At 30.5% G+C, this 13,719-nt stretch overlaps 1 protein-coding gene and 1 long non-coding RNA gene across 2 annotated transcripts in view; one reads left to right on the forward strand and one right to left on the reverse strand.

The window, feature by feature from the left end:
• The window catches only part of LOC119606772 (Down syndrome cell adhesion molecule-like protein Dscam2), a 144,011-nt gene that overhangs the window by 127,404 nt on the left and 2,888 nt on the right, over positions 1–13,719 (forward strand). The window contains 8 exon segments of the mRNA XM_037960355.1: positions 4,529–4,691; positions 7,426–7,923; positions 8,055–8,201; positions 11,066–11,218; positions 11,308–11,402; positions 11,466–12,352; positions 12,411–12,574; positions 12,635–12,778. Coding sequence (XP_037816283.1) covers positions 4,529–4,691; positions 7,426–7,923; positions 8,055–8,201; positions 11,066–11,218; positions 11,308–11,402; positions 11,466–12,352; positions 12,411–12,574; positions 12,635–12,778 — 2,251 coding nt within the window.
• LOC119606773 overlaps positions 1–13,719 on the reverse strand; it is a 114,048-nt gene that overhangs the window by 89,833 nt on the left and 10,496 nt on the right. The window lies entirely within an intron of this gene.

Genomic DNA, 13,719 nt, shown 5'->3' on the forward strand with positions numbered 1-13,719 from the left:
TTGCACACAAAATTTTTTATAGAAAATACTGTTATACACAAAATGTTTTATAGAAAATATTGTTGCACACAAAATTTTCAAAAGAAAATACTGTTATACACAAAATTTTCTATAGAAAATACTGTTATACAGAAACTGTTATACACAAAATTTTTTAAAGAAAATACTGTTATACACAAAATTTTCAAAAGAAAATACGTTATACACAAAATTTTCTATAGAAAATACTGTTGCACACAAAATTTTCTATAGAAAATATTGTTATACACAAAATTTTCTATAGACAATACTGTTATACACAAAATTTTCTATAGAAAATACTGTTATACACAAAAATTGTTAAAGAAAATACTGTTATACACAAAATTTTCAAATGAAAATACTGTTATACACAAAATTTTCTATAGAAAATACTGTTATACACAAAATTTTCAAAAGAAAATACTGTTATACACAAAATTTTCAAAAGAAAATACTGTTATACACAAAATTTTCTATAGAAAATACTGTTATACACAAAATTTTCTACAGAAAATACTGTTATACACAAAATTTTCTATAGAAAATATTGTTATAAACAAAATTTTCTATAGAAAATATTGTTATAAACAAAATTTTCTATAGAAAATACTGTTATAAACAAAATTTTCTATAGAAAATACTGTTATAAACAAAATTTTCTATAGAAAATACTGTTATACACAAAATTTTCTATAGAAAATACTGTTATACACAAAATTTTATATAGAAAATACTGGTATACACATAATTAGCTATAAAAAATACTGTTATACACAACATTTTCTATAGAAAATACTGTTATACACAACATTTTCTATAGAAAATATTGTTATACACAAAATTTTCTATAGATAATACTGTTATACACAAAATTTTCTATAAAAATTACTGCTATACACAAATTTTTCTACAGAAAATACTGTCATACACAAAATTTTCTATAGAAAATACTATTACACACAAAATTTTCCAAAGAAAATTCTTTTATACACAAAATTTTATATTTTTGTTATATACAAATTTTTCTGAAGAAAATACTGTTATACACAATTTTTCTGTAAAAAATACTGTTATACACAAAATTTTCTATAGAAAATAATGTTATACACAAAATTTTCCAAAGAAAATTCTGTTTTACACAAATTTTTCTGTTTATTTTTGTTATATACAAATTTTTTCTTAAGAAAATACTGTTATGCACAAAATTTTCTAAAGAAAATACTGTTGCACACAAAATTTTCTAAAGAAAATACTGTTATACACAAATTTTTTTATAGAAATTACTGCTATACACAAAATTTTCTATTGGAAATATTGTAATGCATAACATTTTCTATAGAAGACATTGTTATACACAAAATTTTTTATAGAAAATACTGTTATACACAAAATTTTCTATAACAAATTTTATACAGAATACATAAATGGTATGGAAAATATGCAGCACTATAACTTTCTATAAAAACATTTTCTTACACTACGTATGTTTAATATTTAATTCTCTCACAATTAATTATCACTCATACGCCGTGTTTACTACAAATAAAAATAATTTCATAGAAAAACCATAAAATTGTTAAAACAAACATATTTTAAACTTTTAAATTAAATTTGAATAAAATAAAAACATAATTTAAGAAAACACTCTACTACAATTCAATTTAAAATTATATGTGGTTTTAACAGATCTTTAATTAAAAAGTGAGTTTTTCAACAATATGGTTATAGACGACATATACAGAGACAATGAAATATAAATGTATAGTGAAAATATAGTCAATTTAAACATAAAACATTTTTTTAATAATATTTTTTAAAATTATAAAAAATTTTTTAAGATTATTGAAATTATTGCCTTACATATTTAGTTTTACAAGTACTTTATGTAAATGCTCATACACTATCAATTTTATTATTAAAAAAAATTGCAAAAATTACAAAATTTGTTTAAACAAATTTTTAATGCCTTTGGAAAGTATATTTTTCTTTATTCTCTAGTTGCTAAAGTCAGCTATAATTATTCTTTTTTTCGTATGTGTTTTGAAAAATTGCTTTAAAAATGATTTTTCTGTTATAGTCATTTAGTTTTGTCCTTGGAACTATTATTAAAAGCAAATATATATGTGTGAGAAAAACAACTGTTCTAGGATAAGAACTTATTCAACTCAATTTAATGTAAAGATTGTAGTTTTTATGAATATGTATACATTTGTATTTAAATTATAGAATTCTCAAGTGTTCATTAGGGTGGCTTCACTTTTTCACTTTCACATTTCTGAAGATGAAAAATCAAAAAGGTTATCTTATGAAAACAAATTTATAGACAAAAATTTGATATTTTTAACCTTAGTTGAAAACTTTTACGTGGGTTATATTATAATATATTCTTCATTTTAAAAGTGTTTGTATAACCACAGTATGTCTGTCTATACTCGTACAAATACTAATATGCATTGAACTGAATAAATTAGTTGGTGTTTATCTTGCATAAATTTAGTTATCTAATAAACATTTACATATTTTTTTGCATTTTATAAAAAATAATAAAATTTTTGTTTAATTTTTCATGTAAAATCCAAGATCACTGATAGCAAGCTTAATTCGGGAAATAGCAAGTATTTAGTCCAGAACATTGCTTATACCAACTTTCCATACATCCATTATTATAGCCAAGGATACAGTCCCAACAATCTACTATGTTTTTAGGAATGACTATAGTCTAGTCTATAGTCTAGTATATAGTCTAGTCTATAGTCTAGTCTAAAGCCAAGTCTATAGTGTAGTCTATAGTCCAGTCTACAGTCTAGTCTATAGAATATTCTATAGTCTAATCTACAGTCTAGTCTATAGTCTGGTCTATAGTCTAGTCTATAGTCTAGTTTATAGTCTAGTCTATAGTCTAGTTTATAGTCTAGTCTATAGTCTAGTCTATTGTCCAGTCTACAGTCTAGTCTATACTCTAGCATATAGTCTAGTCAATAGTCTACTCTATAATCTAGTCTATAATCTAGTCAATAGTCTAGTCTATAATCTAGTCTATAATCTATTCTATAATCTAGTCTATAATCTAGTCTATAATCTAGTCTATAATCTAGTCTATAATCTAGTCTATAATCTAGTCTATAATCTAGTCTATAATCTAGTCTATAATCTAGTCTATAGTCTAGTCTATAATCTAGTCTATAGTATAGCCTAGTCTATAGTCTAGTATATGGTCTAGTCTATAGTCTAGTATATAGTCTAGTCTATAGTCTAGTCTATAGTCTAGTCTATAGTCTAGTCTATAGTCCAGTCTATAGTCTAGTATATAGTCTAGTCTATAGTCTAGTCTATAGTCTAGTCTATAGTCTGGTCTATAGTCTAGTTTATAGTCTAGTCTACAGTCTAGTCTATAGTCTAATCTATAGTCTAGTCTGGTCTATAATCTAGTCTATAGTCTAGTCTATAGTCTAGTCTATGGTCTAGTCTACAGTCTAGTCTATAGTCTAGTCTATAGTCTATTCTATAGTCTAGTCTATAACCTAGTCTATTGTCCACAGTCTACTCTATACTCTAGTATATAGTCTAGCCAATAGTCTAGTCTGTAATCTAGTCTATAATCTAGTCAATAGTCTAGTCTATAATCTAGTCAATAGTCTAGTCTATAATCTAGTATATATTCTAGTCTATAATTTAGTCTATAGTGTAGTCTATAGTCTAGTCTGTAGTCTAGTCTATATTCTAGTCATGGTCTAGTTTATAGTCTAGTATATAGACTAGTCTATATTTTAATAAATTTTATCAGGCTATTCATAATATCAGTAATATTCTGCTTATTTACTACAAAAATCTTTTACTTTTTTCTTTACAACCGTGCTAAAACTTGTCAATTTTTTTTTTTCAAAAATAATCATAATTGACCTTCAATTTGCAACTGTCGTTCTTTCAATATTTATAAATTTTAAATTAGTTCAATTCCATTTAACACTTTTATGATGTACAAAACAAATACAACAGATGTTGCAAATTCAAGTAGATGGTTTCCACACCTCACTCTTAATAAATACAACAACTACTTTTGCCAATAGTTAATATTTATTTTGATTTCAAGATATTGAACATGAAAATAAAAAGAAATAAAAATTGTTTTATAAATTACTGTAAATCTTTTGCAATTTATCATTATTTAAACATTTATCTTGTTGCGAATATTTATTCGATCGACGAATATGTAGTGGATATACGAGGATTTCATTTCATATACAATATTTACTTAATACTTCATCTTCTTCATCATTTTCAACTGCTGTCAGTTTGAATTTATTTCATTTGTTTTATTATTTTTCTCTTCTCCTGCACTATCGTCGTCATTTCCATTATTCAATTCAGTTTTATGTTTCTTTCATTTTTCATCTTGTTTTTTTTTTTTTATTTAATAAGTATGTAGTTTACATTTTCTTTTTGTACTTCTTATTTGCTTTACTGTTTTGGATATTATTGTTTCTGTTTTCTTATTTATTTATTGCAGGACGAAATGACGATACAATTAATTGTACAGGAAGTACCAGAACAACCGAAGAATTTGCGCATCAATTCGCAACAATCACGGAGTTTACAATTGACTTGGAGTCAGCCGTTTGCTGGCAATAGCCCAATCGAAGAGTATCATATATTTTATAAGCAAATAACAGGTTAGTGGATTTAAAAATACAATTGGTAGAAGTTTTTAAAAGATCTCGAGGTATTAAGGAAAAAAATATCCAAATATTATCCACCAAAAATGTCATTACTAGAAAGGGGTTAGAAAACTAATATTCACTTAGTAATTATGGCAGCTACCGTAATCAGCAGACCAGGTAGACTAGACTATTAACTAGACTATAGACTAGACTATAGACTAGACTATATACTAGACTATAGACTAGACTATAGACTAGACTATAGACTAGACTATAGACTAGACTATAGACTAGACTATAGACTAGACTATAGACTAGACTATAGACTAGACTATAGACTAGACTATAGACTAGACTATAGACTAGACTATACACTAGCCTATAGACTAGACTATAGACTAGACTATAGACTAGACTATAGACCAGACTATAGACTAGACTATAGACTAGACTATAGACTAGACTATAGACTAGACTATAGACTAGACTAGAGACTAGACTATAGACTAGACTATAGACTAGACTATAGACTAGACTAGACTATAGACTAGACTATAGACTAGACTATAGAAAAGACTATAGACTAGACTAGACTAGACTATAGACTAGACTATAGACTAGACTATAGACTAGACTATAGACTAGACTAGACTATAGACTAGACTATAGACTAGACTATAGACTAGACTATAGACTAGACTATAGACTAGACTATAGACTAGACTATAGACTAGACTATAGACTAGACTATAGACTAGACTATAGACTAGACTATAGACTAGACTATAGACTAGACTATAGACTAGACTATAGACTAGACTATAGACTAGACTATAGACTAGACTATAGGCTAGACTATAGACTAGACTAGACTAGACTATAGACTAGACTATAGACTAGACTATAGACTAGACTATAGACTAGACTATAGACTAGACTATAGACTAGACTATAGACTAGACTATAGACTAGACTATAGACTAGACTATAGACTAGGCTATAGACTAGGCTATAGACTAGACTATAGACTAGAATATAGACTCGACTATAGACTAGACTATAGACTAGACTATGGACTAGACTATAGACTAGACTATAGACTAGACTTATAGACTAGACTATAGACTAGACTATAGACTAGACTATAGACTAGACTATAGACTAGACTATAGACTAGACTATAGACTAGACTATAGACTAGACTATAGACTAGACTATAGACTAGACTATAGACTAGGCTATAGACTAGACTATAGACTAGACTATAGACTAGACTATAGACTAGACTATAGACTAGACTATAGACTAGACTGTAGACTAGACTATAGACTAGACTGTAGACTAGACTATAGACTAGACTATAGACTAGACTATAGACTAGACTATAGACTAGACTATAGACTGGACTATAGACTAGACTATAGACTAGACTATAGACTAGACTATAGACTAGACTATAGACTAGACTAGACTAGACTAGACTAGATAGACTAGACTATAGACTAGACTATAGACTAGACTATAGACTAGACTATAGACTAGACTATAGACTAGACTATAGACTAGACTATAGACTAGACTATAGACTAGACTATAGACTATACTATAGACTAGACTATAGACTAGACTATAGACTAGACTATACTAGACTATAGACTAGACTATAGACTAGACTATAGACTAGACTATAGACTAGACTATAGACTAGACTATAGACTAGACTATAGACTAGACTATAGACTAGACTATAGACTAGACTATAGACTAGACTATAGACTAGACTATAGACTAGACTATAGACTAGACTATAGACTAGACTATAGACTAGACTATAGACTAGACTATAGACTAGACTATAGACTAGACTATAGACTAGACTATAGACTAGACTATAGGACTAGACTATAGACTAGACTATAGACTAGACTATAGACTAGACTATAGACTAGACTATAGACTAGACTATAGACTAGACTATAGACTAGACTATAGACTAGACTATAGACTAGACTAGACTATAGACTAGACTATAGACTAGACTATAGACTAGACTAAGACTAGACTAAAGACTAGACTATAGACTAGACTAAAGACTAGACTATAGACTAGACTAGACTATAGATTGGACAATAGACTATGATATAGATAAGAAAATAGACTAGATTATATTAGTCTATTTTCGTGTTTACTGTCAAAATTGTAATCGTGATATACGATAGATTATCCCTATAAAAAACAAAACAAAATTATTTGTTTTTAACTTTTCACACTTTACTTGTTTTTAAAGAATTTTCAACAAACTCTCCATTCCATATAGGATTTCTTATTACTTCTTCGAAATTAATTAGAAATTATGCTTGCACAAACATGTAAATATTGTAAATAATCCTTAAGATAAACAATAAAAATACTTTGTTTATCTCATTCGTCTGACTGAATAAACAAGATCCTGCAAGTGCCTATGAATATCAGACTACATGTATTTAACAATTGTAATTAAGCACAAATATGTAATAAATCTTTAAGGATTAAGGCAAAATATGATAGAAAAAAAGCAGATTAATTAAAAACTTAACACAATTATTAAAATGAACCAAATATAGTGTCTGGATTTTGACAAGAATAATCTTAATAAATTACTATTGCACTTTTAATTAACAAACTACATACAAGAGTTTTATTACTTAAAAATAAAAACATATATAGTTATTCATTCATATGTAAATATATTTGTGCTTTTCTTTAGATATTTGGCAAAATGCCGAACACATAACCATCACCGGTTCACAGACAGTTGTCAACATAGCCAACTTGAAACCTGCCAAAGCATATCATATACGTATGTCAGCTGAAAATAAATTGGGTTCATCGGAATTCTCTGAAGTTGTACAGGTCACCACACTAGAGGAAGTACCCTCCGCACCACCCCTCAATGTGAGAGCGGAAGCAAAAAGTTCAACGGAGATTGCTGTTTCCTGGGATGCACCAGACCGTGACCACTGGAATGGCATACTGTTGGGCTACTACGTGGGCTATCAAATGTCTTTAACGCCCGAGGATATGGAAATCAATCCCACACTGGGTTTTAGTTTCAAAACCGTTGAAGTACGTTCACACTATGGCGGTGAGACTGTTTTAAATAATCTCAATAAATACACCGAATACCATGTGATTGTGCAGGCCTATACGAGTCAGGGTAGTGGGCCACCTAGTAAGGAAATTGCTGTACAAACATTAGAAGATGGTAAGTGTTAAAAAAACACCGACACACATCCACCCATAAATCATTCACAACATTTTGTTTTATGTTTGAATGTAAAAGTGTTATCTGCATTTCACACCATTTTTATTTGTTTTTCTTTTCTTTTTTTCAAGTGCCATCTTCACCACCTGAAAGTCCACAATGTGATGTTTTAGGTTCAACATCCATTTATATAACATGGTCACCACCCGATATTGATGGACAAAATGGTAAAATTAAAGGCTATAAAATATTTTACATATCAACAGAAGACTTGTATGGTAAGTGCGATTAAATAAACACATTTATATTTGTATACCTAAGTATTTCAACGTATTTATATCATGTACATACAAATACCCAATCAAACATTACTACTTACTTCACCCTTTTCCATTTACTGTGTTGCTGTATTCTAACAAAATTTACATAAAATCATTTGCAATAAAATTCTATACAGTATCTGTTAAACACTTTTGATACATTCGCCTGCACTTGTTTAATGACAACAAATTTACTCAAACTCTTACTTATTGCGTATGACGAAGGTGGGTCAATTGTTAAGTTACTAAAAGAAATTTCAATAATTTGCAATATTCGCAAAATCCTAACTAAGGATTTCATAAAATCATTCAAATCTTTCAAAAAATCGAAAAGTATTCAAATTTAATATTGAAAAAAATTCTCTTCTTTGTATATTTGCCATTAACTTATCAATTTATATACCCACGTACTTACTCATACCTAAAATCATTCTTTCTACATTTACCCATGAATCAATGTTTATATTTTAAATTACAATTGGCACATGCGACTGTTGGTTAGGATAAGTTTTCTCCATTTAATGTCTACATACATCACTTTAAATATGTAAACGGTCTCAGTACGTACATGTCCTCTATTATATGAAACCTGTTTTCATTTATCTTTTACCAAGAGGCAATTATTCAAGTCATTAAATTTTTAACGCCTCAATATTTATTGAACCTGTGCAACTATATGTGCTGAGCAAACATACAAATAACAGACAGAGTTAAAGGATAAAATTTAAGAATTTTATAAACAAATATAAATGAGATATAACAGACTATAGTTCAGACTATAAACCAGACTACAAACAAGATCGGGCTGTAGAACAAATTATAGACCAAACTATAATCCAGACTAACTATACACCTGATTATATAACCAGACTATAGATCAGACTATATTCCAGATTATAGACCAGATTATAGTCCAGACTATAGAGCAGAATATAATCTAGACTCTAGATCGGACTATATAGTATGTAAACCAGACTCTAGGCCAGGCTATAAATCAGTATATAATCCTGACTTAAGATCAGAATGATTTAAATTCCAGATTGTAAAACAGATTATAGACCAGACTGCAGTGCAGACTATATTCCAGACTGTAAAGCAGACTATAGTCTAGACTACATACCAGACAATAGAACAATCTATCATGAAGACAACAGAACATGCTATAGACCAGACAATTGTCCTGACCGAAGACCTAACTATAGTCCAAACTATAGACCAGACTAGACTATTGACTAGACTATAGACTAGACTACAGACTAGACTATAGACTAGAATATAGACTAGACTATAGACTAGACTATAGACTAGACTATAGACTAGACTATAGACTAGACTATAGGCTAGACTAAAGACTAGACTATAGACTAGACTAAAGACTAGACTATAGACTAGACTATAGACTAGACTATAGACTAGACTATAGACCAGACTATAGACTAGACTAGACTATAGACTAGACTATAGACTAGACTATAGACTAGACTATAGACTAGACTATAGACTAGACTATAGACTAGACTAGACTATAGACTAGACTATAGACTAGACTATAGACTAGACTAGACTATAGACTAGACTATAGACTAAACTATAGACTAGACTATAGACTAGACTATAGACTAGACTATAGACTAAACTATAGACTAGACTATAGACTAGACTATAGACTAGACTATAGACTAGACTATAGACTAGACTATAGACTAGACTATAGACTAGACTATAGACTAGACTATAGACTAGACTATAGACTAGACTATAGACTAGACTATAGACTAGACTATAGACTAGACTATAGACTAGACTATAGACTAGACTATAGACTAGACTATAGACTAGACTATAGACTAGACTATAGACTAGACTATAGACTAGACTATAGACTAGACTATAGACTAGACTTAGAGACTATAGAGCTAGACTATAGACTAGACTATAGACTAGACTATAGACTAGACTATAGACTAGACTATAGACTAGACTATAGACTAGACTAATAGACTAGACTATAGACTAGACTATAGACTAGGACTATAGACTAGACTATAGACTAGACTATAGACTAGACTATAGACTAGACTATAGACTAGACTATAGACTAGACTATAGACTAGACTATAGACTAGACTATAGACTAGACTATAGACTAGACTATAGACTAGACTATAGACTAACTATAGACTAGACTATAGACTAGACTATAGACTAGACTATAGACTAGACTATAGACTAGACTATAGACTAGACTATAGACTAGACTATAGACAGACTATAGACTAGACTATAGACTAGACTATAGACTAGACTAGACTATAGACTAGACTATAGACTAGACTATAGACTAGACTATAGACTAGACTATAGACTAGACTATAGACTAGACTATAGACTAGACTATAGACTAGACTATAGACTAGACTATAGACTAGACTATAGACTAGACTATAGACTAGACTGTAGACTAGACTATAGACTAGACTATAGACTAGACTATAGACTAGACTATAGACTAGACTATAGACTAGACTATAGACTAGACTATAGACTAGACTATAGACTAGACTAAAGGCTAGACTGTAGTCGAAACTACAGAGCAGAACAAAGTTCAGACTAACGAACAGATACCTGACTATAGTCCACACTATTTATAAACAATATATACGACTATAGTCCACTTAGTAAACTGTAGACTGGATAATACTTCGATATAAATAAGTTTTAATTAGGTTTACAGATTTTGTCTTTAAAGTCTTAAATCTTCTGTTATTTTCAATTTAACTTAAGTAATTTTTAATCAATTTTCATTTCATTATTATTTGCAGAAAAAGATCCTGAGGTTGTGAAATCCAATAATCAGTATGCTACTATTGAAAATCTAAACAAGTACACCAACTATACGGTATGGGTGGTGGCCTATACGAAAGTGGGAGATGGTGTTAAAACCAAACCATTCTATTGTCGAACAAATGAGGATGGTAAGTTTACCACACACACACACACATACATACTTTGCAAATAGATAATTAACAATTAATGTTTGTTGCATGTTGTCTAATCATTGTAGTACCCTCAGCACCACATGCTATTAAAGCGATACCAGCTTCAAGTACAAAAATTATCATATCCTGGTTGCCGCCTGAATATCCAAATGGTGATATAGTAAGTATTAAATTGAAATATAAATTTAGTTGTAGCTTAAAGGGATTTTTTTTTAAATTTCAGACCGGTTACACTTTTTACATGTCCATGCTGGAGGGTGGTAGAGAAGAGGGTACTCATAAACGTATTCTGGGTCCGTATGTGGAAATGCATGAGACACAACGCACCCAGGAATCGGCCACTTATCAATTTTGGCTAACCGCCTCTACTAAAGTGGGGGAGGGTGAAAAAACGGATGTCGTTACAGTGCCACCAAATAATAAAGTACCTGCTCGTATTGTGTCATTTAGCCAGAGGGTCATAACACCTTGGAAAGAAAACTTAGAGTTAACATGTCGTAAAGTGGGCTCTCCGGCTCCGGTAACAATATGGCGTTTAGATGGCCATAATCTAGAAACAAATGCCCGCAAAACTATTGCCAAAAATGGCACACTCTACATACGTGAAACTCAGGCCACTGATGCGGGCAATTATACTTGCAGTGTAGAGAATACCTGGGGTAAAGATGAAATTATTTACAGTGTTGTGGTCAAAGTGCCACCAGAAGCTCCTAATCTTACCGTAGTCACCGCCTACTCGGATAGTTTGCTATTAGAATGGTCTGATAACAATAATGGCGGTAGTCCTATATTGGGCTATGTCATTAACTATAAACGCGATAATGGTGATTGGGAAGAATTACAAGTCGATGCTAAGTCCTATTCACATTTATTGAGTAATCTTTGGTGTGGCACACGCTATCAATTGTATATAACGGCCTATAATAAAATTGGCACCGGTTTACCTTGTGACATTGTCAATACCCATACGAAGGGTAATCCTCCCGTACAGCCTAAACATTCCCAAATGATTACGAATAATTCTACTAGTGTTACCTGTTGGCTGGATTCATGGGGTGATGGTGGTTGTGGTATTTTATATTTTATGATTGAATCGAGAATCTATGGACGGTGAGTTTAAACAAACTGGAAAAGTGTTAAAAATTTTATTTTAAAACTGTTTCATTAGATCAACTTGGACTGTTGTCTCGAGTCATATACCACCGACAGAACGTATATATACGGTTAGTGATTTAGTACCTGGTACTAAGTATCAACTTAGAGTAACAGCGCACAATAATGCCGGCTCTACAACAGCGGTATATAATTTTACTACTTTATCACCCCAGGGAGGTGAGTAGGATCTTCGAATTCTTAAGAAAACTTTATTTTAACTCTTAACTTTATTTTCAGTTATTTATAATACCGATTCGAATGCTATGTCTCCCATGACCGATAGCCCCTTCTATGCCAATATCAAAGTATTACTGCCGGTGTGTTTGTCGTTAATCATGTTACTTGGCCTATTAGGGGCTGTATTTGTTATAAGAAGAAAGAGTAAGTACAAATAATCCTAAATAGAACCGAAAAACCAAAGAGCCAAAGTTGGCTGTTGTATATATAAAGCCTAGACTATAGAGTATAGTCCAAAACTCTCGACTCTATTCCAAACAACATACAAGGCCATATACATATATTACGTACCACAGGCGACACTATCGTCTAGAATATAGTCCAAACTATAGCCCAGAATGTATTCACCAATGTATATATAGATGTGACTATAGGTCAATCTCTATTCTAGGATATAACCTGGGCTATAGTTTGGAATATAGACTAGAAAATAGTCCAGATTACAATCCAGATTATAGTAATGATTATAGGTGAGACCATATACTATAATATAGTCCAGAATTAAGTCTAGATTATAGACCAGACTAGACTAATTGTTGTAGATCAGACTATAGATGATACCATAGTCCAGACTATATTCCGGACTATCGGTCACACTGTATTCCAGAATATACATACATATGTAGCACAGACTATACTTCAGAATATAGACGAAACTTTTTTAGTTCAGATTATAAAGCAGACTATAAGCCAGATTATAGACCAGAATATAGTAATGACTATAGACTAAACTATAGTCCACAATAAAGTCTAGACCATAGATCAGACTATAGTCCGGAATATAATCCACGTTACAGAACAGACTATAGATGATACCATAGTCCGGACTATATTTCAGATTATAGATCAGAATACAGACTTTATATTATACTAAGTGATTATAGTCCAGATTATAAAGCGGACTCTACTCCTTATTATATACGAGACTATTGTTCAAACTAAATTCCAGAATATAATACAGACTGCAGTCCTGACTATAATACAAACTTAATTGTAATGGCTCTATAGATACGACTATAGTCCAGACTGTTGACCAGACTGTAGTCTAAATTATAGTCAGGATTGTAGTCCTGACTATAGACAGA

The sequence above is a fragment of the Lucilia sericata genome, unplaced genomic scaffold (assembly GCF_015586225.1).
Source record: "Lucilia sericata isolate MDLA Ls3-8-SP2 unplaced genomic scaffold, ASM1558622v1 Contig000621F_arrow, whole genome shotgun sequence".
Lineage (NCBI taxonomy): Eukaryota > Metazoa > Arthropoda > Insecta > Diptera > Calliphoridae > Lucilia > Lucilia sericata.